General features: G+C 41.0%; 1 protein-coding gene across 1 annotated transcript in view; it reads left to right on the forward strand.

Moving 5' to 3' along the window:
• Window positions 1-4,952: 4,952 nt before the first annotated feature.
• Window positions 4,953-22,863, forward strand: part of LOC126128456 (nucleoside diphosphate kinase homolog 5-like) — a 69,699-nt gene continuing 51,788 nt past the window's right edge. Inside the window, exon 1 of the mRNA XM_049915152.1 lies at window positions 4,953-5,204. Within this exon, the coding sequence (XP_049771109.1) occupies window positions 4,953-5,204 (252 nt within the window). The remainder of the gene's footprint in view (window positions 5,205-22,863) is intronic.

Below are 22,863 nucleotides of genomic sequence, written 5' to 3' on the forward strand. Positions count from 1 at the left end.
GCTGTCAGCAAAATACTACGCGGGGCTACGTACAGCACTGATGTGAGACCATTAGAAAACGATGGCGAAACTGCTTCTGCGTTTTGAAATATAGTGCTACACAATAAAATTCAGTGTCTGATCTACTTTTTTCCGAACTGCTTTGTATAACGGAAACTGTTTACGTGTGGAAGGGACGGCACATAATCTTACAAACTTTTCAGTATCTACAATGACTTCTTTATCTTGGGGTTAACATCCTGTCGCATATGTGTGTATGACTAACCTTAATGAAGATTCTTCTTACTCCTTGGATTTATTCCATGAACTGAGCTGTTGGTTTGCAAGAAAGACATATTACTTATGACAAATTAAGGAATAAATGTACTGTGGAGCAGCAGTCAACCTACAGGCACATAGTTCTTTCAGCAGGCTTCTGCAACACATTCTTGAATTCAAACCGAAAATAATTCGCAGCACACACTTTGCGACCCGGAAAACGTAACTTGGTTCGATGATTCGGTAAAACATCCCAAAACATAACCTTGTACGATGTTGTTGTTGTTGTGGTCTTCAGTCCTGATACTGGTTTGATGCAGCTCTCCATGCTACTCTATCCAGTGCAAGTTTCTTCATCTCCCAGTACCTACTGCAGCCTACATCCTTCTGAATCTGCTTAGTGTATTCATCTACTATCCAGTCCCTTCTTTTTGTCAAGTTATGCCACATACTCCTCTTCTCCCCAATTCTATTCAATACTTCATCATTAGTTATGTGATCTACCCATCTAATCTTCAGCATTCTTCTTTAGCACCACATTTCGAAAGCTTCTATTCTGTTCTTGTCCAAACTATTTATCGTCCATGTTTCACTTCCATACATGGCTACACTCCATACAAATACTTTTAGAAACGACTTCCTGACACTTAAATCTATACTCGATGTTAACAAATTTCTCTTCTTCAGAAACGCTTTCCTTGCCATTGCCAGTCTACATTTTATATCCTCTCTACTTCGACCATCAGCAGTTATTTTGCTCCTCAAATAGCAAAATTCCTTTACTACTTTAAGTGTCTCATTTCCTAATCTAATTCCCTCAGCATCACCCGACTTAATTCGACTACATTCCATTATCTTCGTTTTGCTTTTGTTGATGTTCGTCTTATATCCTCCTTTCAAGGCACTGTTCATTCCGTTCAACTGCTCTCCCAAGTCCTTTGCTGTCTCTGACTGAATTACGATGTCATCGGCGAACCTCAAAGTTTTTATTTCTTCTCCATGGATTTTAATACCTACTCAAATATTCCTTTTGTTTCCTTTACTGCTTACTCAATATACAGATTGAGTAACATCGGGGAGAGGCTACAACCCTGTCTCACTCCCTTCCCAACCACGGCTTCCCTTTCATGTTCCTCGACTCTTATAACTGCCATCTGGATTCTGTACAAATTGTAAATAGCCTTTCGCTCCCTGTATTTTACCCCTGCCACCTTTAGAATTTGAAAGAGGGTATTCCAGCTAACATTGTCAAAAGCTTTCTCTAAGTCTACAAATGCTAGAAACGTAGGTTATGATAATCAAAGTGAGTAAAGTGCGACAGTTTTTTTAGGCGACATATGTCCGACAACGTATACACTGCATATAAAGATTGGTTTAGACGTTTCAGTATTTCTACTGTAACTTCTTTCCAAATTAATTTATTACTAACTGTCAATACCAATAATTTAACACTGTGAAGCTCTTCGATATTTGTTTCCTAAAACTCTGTACATGTATTAGATGGAGGGACAACGCATAAACAAGTTTTGTTACACACGGGAAAAAAATGAAAGGTGGTGGCTCATGTGCTTTTAATACAAGTGGAAAGAACAGAATATGTGACAAGGAAAAGCATTTACAAGTAGTTCAGACACTTTGAGGAAACTCTTGATGCCTCGTATCTGAGACGACGTCGAAATGCACAAATAAAGAGAACATGGGCCAAGAGCGACAGATGCTGGCTCAACATTAGTTACTGAGATAGTGATATAAGAGGAACTGGGTAACAGAACAAACTGCAAAGATTTGCGTGTTTGGAAGATTTTTTACTATTTCTTTTTCATACATTGACAGGCGATCAGGAGGTAACACGTGAAAAAGCTACTGGAGACTTCATTGAGACGTATATGCGAGCAAGATCCACGTTTCCTGCAAATTAATATCACAGAGAATGAGACGCTACCAGTAGAACAGATAACCATCATAATCGCAGTGCGCGGCTGTCCTCGTGTGATATCTATTCCAAAAGAAATCTTGACTGATGTTTTTTGCCGCTTTATGTACTCAGACAGATAAGTATGGTCACAAATGAAATGATGTGAAGCGTAGAAAGACATTTTGTTGTACCGGTACCTCCTCTTTTAATTGTATTATGATATCATTCAACAATTCCATTCATTATTGATCATGTTGTAGACTGCGACTGTTAATTAAAATGAAAAAAAGACGTATAGTTTTGAGTCAGTCAAAGTTTTACTTCATCCATCAGGTGTTTCAACTGTTACACCATCGGCTTAGGGATGTGACAAACCGACCGCTTAAAAACGAAACCGGTATTTTCGATCTGACTGAGCTCTAATTTTTGGTATTTGCCTGATCTCAAGCTATAACAGGCGTTTTTTTATGTTATACTGACAACCGCAGTGCTAAAATTTTTCCTTTTTAAATAAACTTTTTTTTTAAAAAAAAAAAGGAGTAATTTTAATGATCATTGCTGTTTTAATAATAATTCCGACAGAAACAGCAAGAAACACGTGGAATAAGAAATTGCACAGCATTGCTGAGACAATAATGTCGCTGTTACCGTGTGTCATGGCTTATGATACGCGTCTATGTGCGGTATGCAGGAGTTGTCCCCACCTGTCCTCGGGGTGCACTGAACCTCGTGATGCCGATTGAGGACCTACTCGACCGAATAGTGGCGGCTCCGGTCAAAGGAAAACACCATAACGACCGGGAGAGGGATGTGCTAACCACACGCCCCTCCTATCCGCATCCTCAGCGGAGGATGACAGGATGACACGGCGGATTTTTTTTTTTTTTTTTTTTTTTTTTTTTTTTTTTTTTTTTTTTTTTTTTTTTTTTTTGCTGCTGTCGTCGCCGGACATCCATTGTGCTACAGAATGGCACGAACCCTTGACTGTAAATATTTTTACGAAGTGAGGTGGCAATGAAGTACAGTGCCTTATTTGTTTTAAAAGCTTAAAGACTTGTCTCTCATTTCCATGAAATTTTAAAAGAGGAAGAAAATTATGGTAACTGTTAAAATTAAAGACTTAACAACAGTTCATTGGTAGCATACAATAGAAATGGAAAGTAAGAGTAGCTGATATGCCTTTCTTTGCTTGTAGCTCTTGAAAACTGGCAAATTAACACGGAAAAAAAGGAGTTTTTCAACCTCAGTTTTCACCTTTTGCACTGGAAAGATCAGTTTGGGTCCCGTAGAAATGTTGGAACACGTGAGGCAATACTGACCTTACGACTTATCTTAGAAAATAGATTAAGGAAAGGCAAACCTACGTTTCTAGCGTTTGTAGACTTAGAGAAAGCTTTTGACAATGTTAACTGGAATACTCTCTTTCAAATTCTGAAGGTGGTAGAGGTAAAATATAGGGAGCGAAAGGCTATTTACAATTTGTACAGAATCCAGATGGCAGTTCTAAGAGTCGAGGGGCATGAAAGGGAAGCAGTGGTTGGGAAGGGAGTGAGACAGGGTTGTAGCCTCTCCCCGATGTTATTCAATCTGTATATTGAGCAAGCAGTAAAGGAAACAAAAGAAAAATTCGGAGTAGGTATTAAAATCCATGGAGAAGAAATAAAAACTTTGAGGTTCGCCGATGACACTGTAATTCTATCAGAGACAGCAAAGGACTTGGAAGAGCAGTTGAACGGAATGGATAGTGTCTTGAAAGGAGGATATAAGATGAACATCAACAAAAGCAAAACGAAGATAATGGAATGTAGTCGAATTAAGTCGGGTGATGCTGAGGGAATTAGATTAGAAAATGAGACACTTAAAGTAGTAAAGGAGTTTTGCTATTTGGGGAGCAAAATAACTGCTGATGGTCGAAGTAGAGAGGATATAAAATGTAGACTGGCAATGGCAAGGAAAGCGTTTCTGAAGAAGAGAAATTTGTTAACATCGAGTATAGATTTAAGTGTCAGGAAGTCGTTTCTAAAAGTATTTGTATGGAGTGTAGCCATGTATGGAAGTGAAACATGGACGATAAATAGTTTGGACAAGAACAGAATAGAAGCTTTCGAAATGTGGTGCTACAGAAGAATGCTGAAGATTAGATGGGTAGATCACATAACTAATGATGAAGTACTGAATAGAAAACCGGTTGTTTCAGCGATAACCGCGATCACTAAATCTTCATCATCAGGTGGAAGGTAAATACATTTTCTACGCAGCTGTTTTTAATAGTGAGCATCGGCGATTAATTTCAGTGGAATATGGACTCGCCATTTGCTTCGTCCATATATATAAGTCAGTAATTTACTAAAAATGCTAACTGCAGTTTAACCTAGTGGTACCGGTACTTTAAATGCTTCTGCAAGAAATAGCCGATGTTTGTCGCTAAAAACAACTCTGAATGATGTGTTTCACCTGGTAATGACAATGTAATCGTCGAGACGCGATATGGAGAAGTAAAAACTTTATGACTAACTCACATTTGTAAATTTTTTCATGGTATAATTAACCGAACTTTTCAGTCATATCTTGTACATGTGTAGAGCAATCATGCAGTTATCATTTAAACTACACTGCTAAGGGCACAAAGAAGCTGTACGCAATGTTACTCAAATACATGCTTGTATCGGCTTTACTACCCACTTTATAAATTTTGCGTAAAAATGTTTATCTTTCGTGATATCTCCAGATGTTTTCAGATTAGTGTTTTCAACTCTACAGGCAAGTGTTTAACAGAAAGATGGATGAAAGAGAGGGAGAAATTATAGGAAATTTTTGTGACTTGTTGGGTGAGCCTAACCTCAGCAGTGACATTGTACCCAAAGAGGTAGAAACGAAATGTTCACCCAAACCGCCGTGCAGAATAGAAATTGAACTAGAAGATGAGCAGCCATGCCTAGAGAGGACGCTAGCACTGGTAAAGCCAGAGGCAGTGAAGCACATACAGACGATTAAGAAGCTGATTTTGGAAGCTGGATTCCACATAATTCAGGTAAGATGTGGATAGTAGTGAATAAGTTCTAAAAATCTAAAGATGTTAGAGAAATTATATATTTTTAAAATGTGAATAAAGATGTACAAGATATCACAATAATCAAGAGAGCACCGACAAAAATTCTAGCAATTCTAAGTCTGCATCTCTACTTTACAAACACTTTATTCAACATGTAAACATCACTATACATATTCGGATTTAGGTTATGACATGTTCGATATGCCTCTCATCGTTGGCGACGATGTGGCGCAGAGGAATAGCGAAATTCTGCGTGACCTGCTCAAGAATAGGAACGTCGATGCTGTTGATGACCTGTAATGCTTTTGGGGTTATTACTATACGCCTTGTTTTAAATATAGCCCCACAAAAGAGGAGTCGCATGTGTTCAGATCAGGAGAATATGGCGGCCAATCGAGGTCCATGCCAGTGGCCTCTGGGTACCCCAGAGCCAGAATGCAGTCCGTAAAGTGTTCCTCCAGGACATCAAACACTCTCTTGCTTCGATGGGGTCGATCTCCGTCTTGCAAAAAACCACATCTTGTCGAAATCAGGGTCCCTTTGGATAATGGGGATGAAATCATCTTCTAAAACCTTCACGTACCGTTCGGTAGTCACTGTGCCGTTAAGGAATATCGCACCGATTATTCCATGACCGGACATTGCACACCACACAGCACCCGTTGAGGGTGAAGAGACTTCTCGATCACGAAATGTGGAATCTCAGTTCCCCCAAATGCGCCAATTTTGCTTCCTGATGAACCCATCCAAATGAAAGCGGGCTTCTTCGCTAAACCAAACCATACTAATTCCCATCATGCCCCGCGGCCAACCGTGCAGTTTGAAAGTGGTGGTGGTGGTAAGTTCCTATGGGACCCACCAAACTGCTGAGGTCATCGGTCCCTAGGCTTACACACTACTTAGTCTAACTTAAATTAACTTACGCTAAGGACAACACTCACACCCATGCCCGAGGGAGGACTCGAATCTCCGACGGGGGGAGCCACGGTTGGTGTGTGTGTGTGTATGTGTGTGAAATCTTATGGGACTTAACTGCTAAGGTCACCAGTCCCTAAGCTTACACACTACTTAACCTAAATTATCCTAAGGACAGACATACACACCCATGCCCGAGGGAGGACTCGAACCTCCGCCGGGACCAGCCGTACAGTCCACACGGTTGGTGTCTCAAACCGCACGGGTACCTCGCGCGGCTGCTTTGAAGGTCCTAACGCAAACTGTTCAGAAGTTACGACGATTTTATTTCATATAGTTCAATAATTGTCACCGTGTAATACAGTGCAATTCTGCCCCGGGACTTGATAACAGCCTGGATTTGGTTATGAAGTCCACGAGGTTGTGCAGGCACGTTGCATCCGGGTTAATCCACTCGCTGAGGATTTGGTTTTTGCAATTCCAACCCGATGACATTTGCTGTTGTTGTCTTTATGTGCCTGTGTTAGCAATGGCCTCTTGCGAGATGGCCGACTCAAAACGTTCATTGCATGCAGTTCCTGTCGCAATGTTCTCTCACTAACAGGTTGGATTGGACCCTCATTCACTATCTGCAGTAATTTCTGTTGGGTTTGAGAGCGACTTTGATTCACAAGCTGTGATGATGATGTTTCGTTTATGGGGCGCTCAACTGCGCGGTCATCAGCGCCCGATTCACAAGCCGTGAAATGTGTCTCCCGTCCCTCTCAATCAGAACCTTTTCTGACCACAATTCTGACATCGTGTTTTGAGGCCACGTGTGTTACCCCACTGCTTGTAGACACGTTGAACAATTCACCGCAAAACACCAACAAATGCTGCAAATTGACACACCGTATGGCCACGGGCACGACCAAATTAAGATAGCCCCTTTTTTCCACTCCGTCACGTCCTCACATTTACTAGTGTTTACGTACAGTTTCCACTTGAAACATAAATTTCTCAATGATCGCTACTGCTTGCTCTTGTAGATGCAGTGCGTGCACGGTTGAACACGTGACTCGCTCGCTGCGCCATCTACAGTAGAGTCTCGATTATCCGATCTTCGGTTATCCGATCTTGTTTTAATAGAGGAGATGTGTTGTTCCACAGTAGCGAAGCCAGCTCCTCAAGTATGCATTTCAGAGTCCGTTTTACTGGACATTTCTTCCTTGTTTTGGTCCATACTACCACTTACGGAAATTGCCTACCCTACAATCTCAGCAACAACGGTACTACAGTAGAGTCTCGATCATACAATTTTCGGTTATCCGTCCCTTTCACCGCGCCGGCTGTGCGCCAGCCGACGACAGGTCAGTGACTAACGTGTTGTTTGTTGATACTCAGTTCACTGTCGCCGTCTGCTACTTCTCACTCTTCAGTGCTTACTTAGATCTGTAGTGGAGTGGACGTGTTGCACTTCGTTTATTGTAAAAATTTGTGGTGATGGCTTCAAAATGGAAAAAGGTGGTCGTTTCAATGGAAGAAAAACTTAAAGCTTTAAAAAGAATAGACAATGGTGAAACTTTATTAAAAGTGGCGCAAGATTATAACGTCGGGAAAACAACAGTTGGAGACTGGAAAAGGAACCGCAATGAAATTGAGAAGTGGTGTTCTCAGCGAGCAACCACGGCTGTTTTGGAAGTTCGGAAAACCATGAAAAAATGTGATTATGAAAAAGTAAGTGAAGCTTTGTTCCTATGGTTTACTCAACACAGAGATAAAGGTGTACCGATGTCGGGACCTATTTTGCAGGAAAAAGTCTTAAAGTTTCGAAACGAACTAAACAATGGTGAACCTGATTTCACAGCTAGTGTAGGTTGGTTCGATAGATGGAAGAAAAGATACGGAATTCAGCAACTTAATGTCTGTGGTGAAAAGTTTTCAGCAAATTTTGAGGCTGTTCAGTTGTTTAGGGATAAACTTCACAAGGTATTGTACAAGGAAAACTTAACAGGCGATCAAATTTTTAACTGCGACGAGACTGGTTTCAATTACAATATGTCACCGGAAAAAACGTTAGCGTCAAAGGCCGAAAAGGCAGCGCCAGGCTACGAACGTAGCAAAGAAAGAGTGACAATTCTTGCATGCAGTAACGCCACAGCAAATTTGAAAATGAAACTGTCTATGATAAGAAATCCAAAAAAACCGAGAGCATTTAAAAATGTATCTAAAAATGCTTTGCAGGTGAAATATTACAGCCAAAAAAATGCTTGAATATGCTCAGACATTTTTAAAGAATGGTTTTTTAACGAGTTCGTGCCACAAACTGAAAAGTTTTTGAAAGCCAGCAACTTGCCCCGCAGAGCACTGTTGCTTCTAGACAATGTCACTTGTCATCCTAATGAAGATGAACTTCAAGATCAAGATATAAAAGTCATGTTTTTACCTCCAAATGTCACATCCTTATGTCAGCCTATGGACCAATGGACCTTAGAGACACTGAAGAGAAACTACCGCAGAAACTTGCTTTCCTCTTTAATTAATGCTATGGACAAGGGAGAAGACATGCTAGAGCAGTTGCGCCGTATTAATTTGAAAGGCGTAGCTTATGACGTGGCCCAATCTTGGGAGAATGTTGGAGCAAATGCAATTGCAAAATCCTGGAAAATTTTGCTACAGGAAAATCAAGGAAATTCTCCAGATGATGAAAATCTACCGCAGCAGACCGAACCAGAAAATACTACACTGCTTTCATTGTTACGAGAAGTTCCGGGATGTGCTGACGCCACAGAAGATGACATAAATGAATGGATTGTCCAAGATGAATCTGAAGTGGCAGATGAAGAAATAGTCAACATGGTAAACGAAAAAGAAGAAGACGAAGAAGCGGATGTATTGGACGAAAGTGCGCCCAAGATTTCTCACATCGAAGGACACAAGGCCTTAAAAACTGCTTTAAAATATGTAGAGCAACTGGAGGAAACATCGTCTACCGAGGTTTTACTTCTCAAGAGACTACGTGATTTAGCGGCAGAAAAACGGCAAACAGCAGGCAAACAAAAGACAATTACTAACTTCTTCACACAGTAAATATCTATTCAGTCTAAATCGATTTGTTCTGTATTAAATGTTTAACTCTTTTGGCCTACTTTAGTTTAATTTTTGTTTTTTTTTATTATCTTCCGTGTTATCCGACCTTCCCGCTTATCCGGCCATGCCGCGGTCGGTTTAGGTCGGATAACCGAGACTCTACTGTATTATTCATCTGTGCGTGCGCACTGGAATGACTAGTTTTTTGTCTGATGAGTTTGCATCCTATTGTCTCACTTATTAGGACTTCTCCCCACTCCAGTCGCATGTGACGCCCGGGCTGAACGTTGCTCAAATGACTCTGAGCGAGTTGCAATAAGTCTAATCCTGTCTTCGCGATCCCTACGAAAGTGATACTCGGAGCGCTGCGGTATATTCTAGATTCCTCACACAGAGCTGGTTCTTGAAACTTTTTAAGTAGGCTTTCATGGTATAGAATGCGTATGCCACTTAAGGTTTTTAGCGTTTCCTAAATTCTCCCCTCGGCGAATCAAACCAGTGGCTGTTCACTCTGGCCTTCTTTGTATACAATCGATTACTTTGGCGCCCTTGATCCTCTTCTCACCTTGGTGCCACAAGCGACCGTTACTTTGTGATACGTCAGGTACAGAAACATAATGTGGAGCCATTGACGCCTCAAGTAGCAGCTGTATCGCTTGGGCCTTAAACCAGTGCTGGATGTGTATGAGATTTGTTTTCCGTTTCACTTCGTTAGTATTCTATCAAAGGTTTTGAAGCACTGTATCTCAAACAGTGTGCTATAGCCCTCAGTCAGCAAAAATCGATTAAAGGCCTTCGGCCAGAAACAGCGGTCAAAATAGATGCTGCGTATTGCCGAAACATTAGTATTGAATGTTGTAATTCAGAAATACGTTATGATGTCAGTACATTGGTCGGTTTGTAATGTAATTCTATAGCAAACAGTCCATGTTTCTACCGTGAGGGGGCAGTATCTTCAGTCTGTGGCAACCGTCACCAGTAAACATTGAAGTGCTTGTGCTGTATGCCATTATCAGAGCCGTGTTGCTCCAGGGTGGTTCGGGCAACAATAAACTGTTCCAATGCGGCAGCAAATGAGACAGGCGGACATCGCAGTGAATGTGTCTAGAAACTGGAACAAGTCTCTAGCGGCAAGATCAGTAGATAACAGTAGAGGGCACGGAAGAAAAGAGAATAATTGTGTAGGGCTAATATCTGTGTACAACAGCGAGTAGACACACTTAGCACAATGTGACATGTCTGCGACGGCAGTTTCAAATAGCTACAGGATTTCAGGTGTCAACACAAATGATACGAATAGGCTTAGTGAGCAGTGATTACGAGTCAGAAAACTTCTCAAAGCTTCTCCTTTAAATCGGGTCCGGAAACTCGAGTCGCACGGGTGCGAAGCCACACTTTTTGGAATAGTCAGCAATGAGACACGACACACTTTTCTGGTGTAGTCTGTATCAGTCTCCAGAGCAAAGACTACAAAGAAGCCATGGATTACTCAAAGAATAGGGGTATCTTGTAAAACAAAAACTGTATCTGTCAGTCCGAAACAGTTCCGATGTAGATGCTATAGCACATTACAAGAAATACTGCAACACATTAAAGACTGTAATACGGACATCAAAGCAAATATATTACAAGGAAAAGATAGTCATATGAGATAACAAAATAAAGACAATATGGGATATAGTGAAGGAGGAGACCAGTAGAGCCAGACATGAAGAGGAACAAATAGCATTAAGAGTAAATGATGGTTCAAATGGCTCTGAGCACTATGGGACTTAACTGCTGTGGTCATCAGTTCCCGAGAACTTAGGACTACTTAAACCTAACTAACCTAAGCACATCACACACATCCATGCCCGAAGCAGGACTCGAAACTGCGACCGTAGCGGTCGCGCGAGAGTAAATGATACATTGGTGACAGATGTGTATAGTGTTGCAGAACGTTTTAACAAACATTTTACAGCTGTTACTGAAAAGATGGGGTTGTCAGGTTCGGTAGATACTGCTATGGAATACCTCAGACCAGACATTTCAAGTAACTTCCATAATATGAATTTGACCCTCACTACCCCAGCAGAAATAATGTCCATCATACAATCTTTAAAATCAAAAACATCTAGTGAATATGATGAAATATCAACAAAGTTGATTAAAGAATGTGATTCTGAGCAAAGTAACATATTAAGCTATCTGTGTAACCAGTCGTTTATCAGTGGAATATTTCCTGAATGGTCGAAATACGCTGAAGTTAAGTCACTGTTTAAGAAGGGATATAAAGAAACAGCATCAAAATTCCGTCCAATTTCACTGTTGCCAGCATTCTCAAAATTTTTAGAAAAAGTAATGTACAATCGGCTTTATAACCATATTATCTCAAATAACATACTGTCAAAGTCACAGTTTGGATTCCTAAAGGGTTCTGATATTGTGAAGGCTATCTACACTTACAGTGAAAATGTGCTTAATTCATTAGACAAAAAATTGTAGGCAACTCGTATATTTTGTGGTCTGTCAAAGGCATTTGACTGTGTAAATCACAATATCCTTTTAAATAAATTAGAATATTATAGTGTAATAGGAAATGCTGCAAAATTGTTCAAATCTTATATCTCTGGCAGGAAAGAAAGGGCGTTCTTAGGAAAGAGACATGTATCAAGCTATCAGGCATCATCCATCTGGGAAATAATTACATGTGGGGTCCCACAAGGTTCCATTTTGGGGCCCTTACTTTTTCTTGCGTATATCAATAACCTTTCATCAGTAACATCACCAGATGCCAAGTTCGTTTTGTTTGCTGATGATACAAACATTGCAATAAACAGCAAATCAAGTGTAGTCTTAGAAAGATCAGCTAATAAAATATTTGTGGACATTAATCACTGGTTCCTAGCCATTCTCTGTCACTAAACTTTGAAAAAAACACACTACATGCAGTTCAGAACTTGTAAGGGGTGTCCCACGAGTATATGCCTAACATACGATGACAAGCAGATAGAAGAAGTGGACAACGTTAAATTCTTGGGATTACAGCTTGATAATAAATTCAACTGGTAGGAGCACACCACAGAACTACCGAAGCGTCTTAACAAATCTCTATTTGCAATGCAAATTGTGTCTGACGTAGGGGATATAAAAATGAAAAAGCTGGAATACTATGCTTACTTTCATTCCATGATGTCATATGGGTTTATTTTTTGGGGTAATTCATCAAGCCAAGCTAAAGTTTTCTAGGCACAAAAACGTGCAGTAAGAGTTATATGTGGTGTGAAGTCAAGAACATCCTGCAGAAGCCTGTTCAGGGAACTAGGGATACTAACTACTGCTTCCCAATATATTTATTCCTTAATGAAATTTGTCATTAAAATATATCACTTTTTCAAACCAACAGCTCAATTCATGGAATCAATACTTGAAATAAGAATAATCTTCACAAGGATTTAAAGTCACTTAGTCTAGTACGAAAAGGTGTGCACTATTCAGGAACACACATTTTCAATAACTTGCCAGCAGCCATAAAAGCTTAACAACCAATGAAATTCAGTTTATGAGAAGCCTAAAGGATTTATTGGTGGCCAACTCCTACTCCATTGATGAATTTCTCAGTAAAACCAACTAATATAACTTCTGCACCATCTCTGTGCAGTAATGCGTTCATTGTATTATAGTAGTTGTATTACACATTTATTACCTTATAAATAAATCAATAAAACTTTTTTATTTTAAATTCATTGCATTAGTATTTGTAAAATGACTCTCATATAGTGTTCATTAAAAAATGACGATCATTCCACTTGGGACCTGTGGAATGGTACATTAGCTTATTTGTTTTAGTTGTAAATATTTGTCATGTGTTGTTTTTCTGACATGTTCTACATCCTGGAGGCTCTCCTCACTATGGATCAATTGTAATGAAAGTAAATCCTATCTAATCTAATCTAATCCATCATGACAACATTGATATTCGTGTATGGAGGCAACAAGGTCAACGTTTATACCCTAACTGTACCGTAGACCATCACTCTTAGCAAGGCGATTCAGTCATGTTTTGGGGTGGAACCATGTATGGCCACAGCACACTCCTTGTGATAATACACAGGAGGATGCCTGGTGTGAAGTATCAGGACATCTTTACATACATAGTGGTTTTATTTTGTGTACATATTGGAGCGGAATTCAAGCTGATGGACGGGAATGCACGCCCACATCGTCACAATCTTGTGAACACCTTCCTAGTGGACCGTAGAATCAGATGGAATGACCTCCATGTTATCCAGATCCCAAAAGCTCTGAAAATGCACAGACCATGCTTTTTTCTGGTAAAAAGAAAGACTTACACTATCCTTTACTCAACCTATCTTTTGCACAGAAAGGGGTAAAATATGCTGCTATAAAAAATTTTGACAAATTGCCAGATGAAATAGTAGTCTGACAGACAGCAGTAATAGCTTAAAAAATAAATTGAAATCATATCTCCTTGACAATTCCTTCTACACCATAGATGAATTCTTAAATAGGAATAAATAAATATATAAATATAGTATATGCATGTTGTGCAATTTAAGGGAATGAGGTAAATAATAGAAACTTTAGTCTTTAAAACTTGTTTCATATGTGCATTTTTGCGACTGATCAATGGAACTCGCAACCAAAAAACTAATTATGCCATATGCTTATGTGGACAATTTGGAAGGGGGTATGCCTAACTGCATTCAGAAGTGTCTCTAATGAAGTGGAGGACCAGTTGGTTCATAAACAAGGTGTTACGCAAGATGACAGTGATAAAAAATTGTTGATAGAAAATTCTCTTTTCGCAGGGGTTTAGCTTTTTGTCTGTGTTCATCAAGTCAGACTGTCTTTATTTTTCTATTTTTGTTTTCGTATGGCTGCTCCTAACAGAACAAAATCAGTTTTGCTTCCTATTATGTACAGTACCGACATTAAAGCAATATGCAACATTTATTTTGACCATTGTAGTATATTTTCATCAGTATCCATCTACCGATGTCGCGTACCAAGCACTTCGCGACCTGTGACGTCAAAGTGATGTATCCAAACACAAATATTGCAGCTGTGGCTTTTCCGACCGTCAAACGAAGCCACAGTGGTTGGGGAGGCTCTGGTCGAAAATTCCACAGTGCAAAAGTGGCTGGTATTAGCCTGTCTTTTTCGACCTTTTTGTAATAAGAACATCCCTTCACATTTTATCTAGGCTTTGCACTTAGAACATAGGCATGTTCAAATTTCCTTTTTCTTATCTTTTGTCTGATTGAAACACTAAAGATTAAATTGCTCCGAGTGAAACGACGACCAGTTCAAAAATGGTTCAAATGGCTCTGAGCACTATGAGACTTAACTTCTGAGGTCATCAGTCCCCTAGAACTTAGAACCACTTAAACCTAACTAACCTAAGGACATCACACACATCCATGCCCGAGGCAGGATTCGAACCTGCGACCGTAGCGGTCGCGCAGTTCCAGACTGTAGCGCCTAGAACAGCTCGGGCACCACGGCCGGCCAACGACGACCAGTAATGACAATTTATATTCCTGCTGCTGACAAATATTTAGCTGTTCATTACCCGATATGTTGCGATTACGGAGGGTGTTAGTAGGCAGGAACGTAAGGACACAGCATTTATATTCTCGCCTTATATAAGGATTTGACTGTTCATTTCCGAATATCTCGCGATCGATTCCTGAGAATGTGGTTAGGTTGGAAATTAAAGCTTCTCTGCGCAACAACAAGCAATTTCCATGCGGTGTCGATTCATCAAAAGAAATAGTTCATTCGTTGCGCCACTCAGTTTGAACAACATATCTCCTTTTCCATTTCACTGATGCGCATGTACGCACTGGAACATTACTGCGCACTTAGGGACACTCTCTCCCCCCGCCCCCGTGAACCACGGAACTTGCCGTTGGTGGAGAGGCTTGTGTGCCTCGGCAATACAGATAACAGTAATGTAGCTGCAACCACAACGGAGGGGTATCTGTTGAGAGGCCAGACAAACGTGTGGTTCCTGAACAGGGGCAGCAGCCTTTACAGTAGTTGTAGGGGCAACAGTCTGGATGATTGACTGATCTGGCCTTGTAACACTAACAAAACGGCGGTGCTATGCTGGTACTGCGAACAGCTGAAAGCAAGGGGAAACTACAGCCGTAATTTTTGCTGAGGGCATGCAGCTTTACTGAATGGTAAAATTTTGATGGCATCCTCTTGGATAAAATATTCCCGAGTTAAAATAGTCCCCCATTCGGATCTCCGAGCGGGGACTACTCAAGAGGACGTCGTTATCAGGAGAAAGAAAACTTGCATTCTACGGATCGGAGCGTGGAATGCCAGAGCACTTAACCGGGCAGGTAGGTTAGAAAATTTAAAAAGGGAAATGGATAGGTTAAAGTTAGATATGGTGGGAATTAGTGAAGTTCGGTGGCAGGAGGAACAAGACTTTTGGTCAGGCGAATACAGGATTATAAATACAAAATCGTATAGGGGTAATGCAGGAGTAGGCTTAATAATGAATAAAAAAATAGCAGTGTGGGTAAGCTACTACAAACAGCATAGTGAACGCATTATTGTGGCCAAGATAGACATGAAACCCACGCCTACTACAGTAGTACAAGTTTATATGCTAACTAGCTCTGCAGATGACGAAGAAATTGAAGAAATGTATGATGAAATCAAATAAATTATTCAGATAGTGAAGGGAGATGAAAATTTAATAGTCATGGGTGACTGCAAATCGGTAGTAGGAAAGGGGAGAGAAGGTAATGCAGTAGGTGAATATGGATTGGGGCTAAGAAATGAAAGAGGAAGCTGCCTGGTAGAATTTTGCACAGAGCACAACTTAATCATAGCTAACACTTGCTTCAAGAATCATGAAAGATGGTTGAATACATGGAAGAAGCCAGGAGATATTGACACGTTTCAGATAGATTATATAATGGTAAGACAGAGATTTAGGAACCAGATTTTAAATTGTAAGACATGTCCAGGGGCAGATGTGGACACTGACCATAATCTATCGGTCATGAACTGCAGATTAAAACTGAAGAAACCGCAAAAAGGTAGTAATTTAAAGATATGGGACCTGGATAAACTGACTAAACCGGAGGTTGTACAGAGTTTCAGGGAGAACATAAGGGAACTATTGACAGGAATAGGGGAAAGAAATACAGTCGAAGAAGAATGAGTGGCTTTGAGGGATGAAGTAGTGAAGGCAGCAGAGGATCAAGTAGGTAAAAAGACAAGGGCTAGAAGAACTCCTTGGGTAACAGAAGAAATATTGAAATTAATTGATGAAAAGAGAAAATAAAAAAATGCAGTAAATGAAGCAGGCAAAAAGGAATACGAACATCTCAAAAATGAAATCGACAGGAAGTGCAAAATTGCTAAGCAGGGATGGCTAGAGGACAAATGTAAGGACGTAGAGGCTTATCTCACTAGGGGAAAGATAGATACAGCCTACAGGAAAATTAAAGAGACCTTTGGAGACAAGAGAACCACTTGTATGAATATCAAGAGCTCAGATGGAAACCCAGTTTTAAGCGAAGAAGGGAAAGCAGAAAGGTGGAAGGAGTATATAGACGGCCTATACAAGGGCGATGTACTTGAGGACAATATTATGGAAATGGAAGAGGATGTAGATGAAGACGAAATGGGAGATATGATACTGCGTGAAGAGTTTGACAGAGCACTGAAAGACCTGAGTCGAAACAAGGACCCGAGAGTAGACAACATTCCATTAGAACTGCTGATAGCCTTGGGTGAGCCAGTCCAGACAAAACTTTACCATCTGGTGAGCAAGATGTATGAGACAGGCGAAATACCCTCAGACTTCAAGAAGAATGTAATAATTCCAATCCCAAAGAAAGCAGGTGTTGACAGATGTGAAAATTACCGAACAATCAGTTTAATAAGCCACAGCTGCAAAATACTAACGCGAATTCTTTACAGACGAATGGAAAAACTAGTAGAAGCCGACCTTGGGGAAGATCGTTCTGGATTCCGTAGAAATATTGGAACACGTGAGGCAATACTGACCCTACGACTTATCTTAGAAGGTAGATTAAGGAAAGGCAAACCTACGTTTCTAGCATTTGTAGACTTAGAGAAAGCTTTTGACAATGTTGACTGGAATACTCTCTTTCAAATTTTGAGGGTGGCAGGGGTAAAATACAAAGAGCGAAAGGCTATTTACAGTTTATATAGAAAACAGATGGCAGTTATAAGAGTCGAGGGACATGAAAGGGAATCAGTGGTTGGGAAGAGGGTGAGACACGGTTGTAACCTCTCCCCGATGTTATTCAATCTGAATATTGAGCAAGCAGTAAAGGAAACTAAAGAAAAGTTCGGAGTAGGTATTAAAATCCATGGAGAAGAAATAAAAACTTTGAGGTTCGCCGATGACATTGTAATTCTGTCAGAGACAGCAAAGGACTTGGAAGAGCAGTTGAACGGAATGGATGGTGTCTTGAAGGGATGATATAAGATGAACATCAACAAAAGCAAAACGAGGATAATGGAATGTAGTCGAATTAAGTCGGGTGATGTTGAGGGTTTTAGATTAGGAAATGAGACACTTAAAGTAGTAAAGGAGTTTTGCTATTTGAGGAGCAAAATAACTGATGATGGTCGAAGTAGGGAGGATATAAAATGTGGACTTGCAATGGCGAGAAAAGCGTGTCTGAAGAAGAGAAATTTGTTAACATCGAGTATAGATTTAAGCGTCAGGAAGTCGTTTCTGAAAGTATTTGTATGAAGTGTAGCCATGGACGTTAAATAGTTTGGACAAGAAGAGAATAGAAGCTTTCGAAATGTGGTGCTACAGAAGAATGCTTAAGATTAGATGGGTAGATCACATAACTAATAAGGAGGTATTGAATAGGATTGGGGAGAAGAGGAGCTTGTGGCACAACTTGACTAGAAGAAGGGATCGGTTCGTAGGACATGTTCTGAGACATCGAGGGATCACCAATTTAGTATTGGAGGGCAGCGTCGAGGGTAAAAATCGTAGAGGGAGACCAAGAGATGAATACACTAAGCAGATTCAAAAGGATGTAGGTTGCAGTAGGTACTGGGAGATGAAGAAGCTTGCACAGGATAGAGTAGCATGGAGAGCTGCATCAAACCAGTCTCAGGACTGAAGACCATAACAACAACAACAACACTCTGCTCCATGGTGCGCCATTCTACGCTGCTCAGCGACGTAATTCAACACCACCTCGGGTCTGTATCGGAACACTGCTGTTAAGCACTCTGCAGCTATACGAGCTTTACGAGTTTTAGAGCTTAGACTGCATAGGGATTCTCATGCTTTCCTCTTCTACATGTTCTTGTAATGAAAGTGTGGAAATTTATATCATTGTGTAAAGTAACTGAAGAAAACTCCCCTATGTTATTTCAAGGTGCAAAATTATTTTGACGATTTGTCTTAAATACGCGTTTCTCGTCTTGAATACAAACTGTAATTTTAAATTCTGTCTTTTACCTCAGGAGCTACGATTTCTTGCAGTGAAAAATCGGCAATATGCAACAACAAGTAGACGTTTCCGTTTTTAAATAAAGCGGCTGGAGCTCCTACAGAATTTAAGTATTTGTTTCCCTGGTTATTTTCGTAAATTTTCCTCTCCACTTGAAAATTTGCTGACCTCACAAGAAACTCAAATCATTCGACGAAATGCTTAAACTGACACACAATATTTTTAGCGCAACGCAATCTGACTTTCAATAATCCCTACAAAACAATGGCCCTGACTAACTTTAACCTATACCTTTCAGAAATCACTTACCTCACAAAAATCTTCATTACTCGAACTACTGCAATACAGCGAGCGCCACTATTGCCAGCTAAATAAAAGATTCAAACTACAGAAGGCACTAACTACTGATAGGGATAGTTAGCAAATGAAAGATATTAATAGAGAACAAACAATGTAACTACCTTAATAGTCATAATATATATAGCAGTTCATGACAAATTACAAAACTCCGCCATCTCTCTCCCCACATCCACCACTGCTGGCGGCTCACCTCTAACTGCGCAACGCTACGCGCTGTTCACATCCAGCTGCCCAACACTACAATGGCAGACAACAATGCAAACTAGCCACAGACTGCACACAGCACAGCCAGTGATTTTCATACAGAGCGCTACGTAACGTTGCCAATAAGAAAACATAAACAGCCTACTTACATAAAGAAAACATAAACAGCCTACTTACAAACCTTAAACACGAAAAGATTTTTTCTCCTATATGCTTGATTGAAATTCGTGTCACAGAGTGCTGTTAATTTAATCATAAAGCACTTACCTTGACAGTCTGCTTTCCATACTGCTTAATCTGTCGAACACAGAATTCATTAAAGCAATTTTCTAAGGTAGTTTACTCAAATTGAAATTATTTCCGAATAGCTGTACATGTAAAACTGAACAAAATCATTCTGTAGCTCTTCCAGATTAAAGTACTGGAAACTCAATAATCTGATAGGAATGATAAGGAATACTAAACATTTTCGAGTCACACTAATTAATATAAGTAGGCCCTATTCTGTGTGACAATAGTTGCAAATATGACAGACGTTTCACAGCCAGCTTCGTATTAACCTCGCAGCAATGGTCCAGAATTAAGAAACAAATGATACTGGTAGAGGAGAGCGGGGAAATACCGTGCACGTAAGCCATTTTTCAAATATTTCGTATTTTTCGAACTCAATTGAAATTCTGACCACCTTTTTTTGGGCAAGAAATCAATGCCACACACGTTTATGGCTTCATATTTGCTATATTAAATCGATTTACGTTCCTACAGCTGATTTACAAAGGTGTTACATTGCACAGTATTACCCCGAGGGGTAGGGGTAATATCGCGCAATATATCTTATGATACAGCATAGCACATAAAATGACAAAAACTCTGTAAAAATAAATCAAATTAAGAAATTCGAAATTCAGAATTTATTTAGAATTGAAAAACATAAATTTTACAACTTATTAAAGTTTCTAAAGACAGAAAATCCTTTTACTGGTAAAACAAAATTATTGGATCATGGTATCAACTTGTCTCTGAACACATTTATCCCCTGTTTTAATGGCGGTAGTAGCAAATATAGTTTTCAGCTGTGTCACATGGACTACACTCTGGCTCTGTTTCTCACCATAAAAAAAAAGAAAGAAAACTTGTAAGATGACACACATACGCACATACACTCCTGGAAATTGAAATAAGAACACCGTGAATTCATTGTCCCAGGAAGGCGTAACTTTATTGACACATTCCTGGGGTCAGATACATGACATGATCACACTGACAGAACCACAGGCACATAGACACAGGCAACAGAGCATGCACAATGTCAGCACTAGTACAGTGTATATCCACCTTTCGCAGCAATGCAGGCTGCTATTCTCCCATGGAGGCGATCGTAGAGATGCTGGATGTAGTCCTGTGGAACGGCTTGCCATGCCATTTCCACCTGGCGCCTCAGTTGGACCAGCGTTCGTGCTGGACGTGCAGACCGCGTGAGACGACGCTTCATCCAGTCCCAAACATGCTCAATGGGGGACAGATCCGGAGATCTTGCTGGCCAGGGTAGTTGACTTACACCTTCTAGAGCACGTTGGGTGGCACGGGATACATGCGGACGTGCATTGTCCTGTTGGAACAGCAAGTTCCCTTGCCGGTCTACGAATGGTAGAACGATGGGTTCGATGACGGTTTGGATGTACCGTGCACTATTCAGTGTCCCCTCGACGATCACCAGTGGTGTACGGCCAGTGTAGGAGATCGCTCCCCACACCATGATGCCAGGTGTTGGCCCTGTGTGCCTCGGTCGTATGCAGTCCTGATTGTGGCGCTCACCTGCACGGCGCCAAACACGCATACGACCATCATTGGCACCAAGGCAGAAGCGACTCTCATCGCTGAAGACGACACGTCTCCATTCGTCCCTCCATTCATGCCTGTCGCGACACCACTGGAGGCGGGCTGCACGATGTTGGGGCGTGAGCGGAAGACGGCCTAACGGTGTGCGAGACCGTAGCCCAGCTTCATGGAGACGGTTGCGAATGGTCCTCGCCGATACCCCAGGAGCAACAGTGTCCCTAATTTGCTGGCAAGTGGCGGTGCGGTCCCCTACGGCACTGCGTAGGATCCTACGGTCTTGGCGTGCATCCGTGCGTCGCTGCGGTCCGGTCCCAGGTCGACGGGCACGTGCACCTTCTGCCGACCATTGGCGACAACATCGATGTACTGTGGAGACCTCACGCCCCACGTGTTGAGCAATTCGGCAGTATGTCCACCCGGCCTTCCGCATGCCCACTATACGCCCTCGCTCAAAGTCCGTCAACTGCACATACGGTTCACGTCCACGCTGTCGCGGCATGCTACCAGTGTTAAAGACTGCGATGGAGCTCCGTATACCACGGCAAACTGGCTGACGCTGACGGCGGCAGTGCACAAATGCTGCGCAGCTAGCGCCATTCGATGGCCAACACTGCGGTTCCTGGTGTGTCCGCTGTGCCGTGCGTGTGATCATTGCTTGTACAGCCCTCTCGCAGTGTCCGGATGTATCTGACCCCAGGAATGTGTCAATAAAGTTTCCCTTCCTGGGACAATGAATTCACGGTGTTCTTATTTCAATTTCCAGGAGTGTAGTTACTTCCGCTATGTGGCAGCACCGTGCAGCGCTCTTTGCGCTCTCTGGGAAACTGGATAAAGCGGTGCACGGTATTACCCCGCTGTATTGCATTGCCCCGCTCTCCCCTACATGATACATAACTGCTTTTAAAACCAATTGGCAAATGTGGTGCAATGGAAACAAATAATACGCTACAAATTTTTTGTCATTTACATACCCTTGAATGATGTGTAGGCACAAATTTCTGTCTGGGAATAGCTACAATCCAGTGATTTCTCAACTTCACACATTTGGGAAATCGAAACATGTGCACTTTAATGCCTTTTTGGGATTTATAATCTCCCTGGCAAAAGGAAATGCAGCACTTGTATCCCATACTTCGAAGAACTGTAGGCGAATACTGTATGATATATATATCACTTTCACGTGCCACACACTTTCAACACAACATACACGCCAACAGGACTGCCGACTGAAGATAAGATGGTCAACAGTTTGTGAGGTCACGTGCCAATATGGCCGCTGTGCGTAGGCCTAGTGTGAACGCGGCTTAAGTGCTTTCATACAGAGCGCTACGTAACGTTGCCAATAAGAAAACATAAACAGCCTACTTACATAAAGAAAACATAAACAGCCTACTTACATAGCCCCCACGCTCCCCACAAAAAATTTTACAAATTTTTTTTGGCCGGTGGCCAATAATGATTTGATAAAATTTTTCATAAATACAATAACAAAGAAATCAAATGCACAAACTTATTGATACAATGTTGGTCAAAAGCTAAAATTTTCTCACAGTTCATAAAGATAGTCCTGATCATTCATCATAATAGTAATTACAGTTTTTGTTTTTCACAAAGTCTCATTAGTAAAAGAAATTGCACACAGAAGTAGTGGATTTCCATGCAGTCTTGAAGAAGTAGTGTTGTCCTTCCAACGGAAAGACAGTGCTGACTCTTGACATGCAGACAGGTAATGGGCCACAACAGAGCAAACCCACAGCAGAGTCATTCGACGG

Source organism: Schistocerca cancellata, chromosome 1 (genome assembly GCF_023864275.1).
Source record: "Schistocerca cancellata isolate TAMUIC-IGC-003103 chromosome 1, iqSchCanc2.1, whole genome shotgun sequence".
NCBI lineage: Eukaryota > Metazoa > Arthropoda > Insecta > Orthoptera > Acrididae > Schistocerca > Schistocerca cancellata.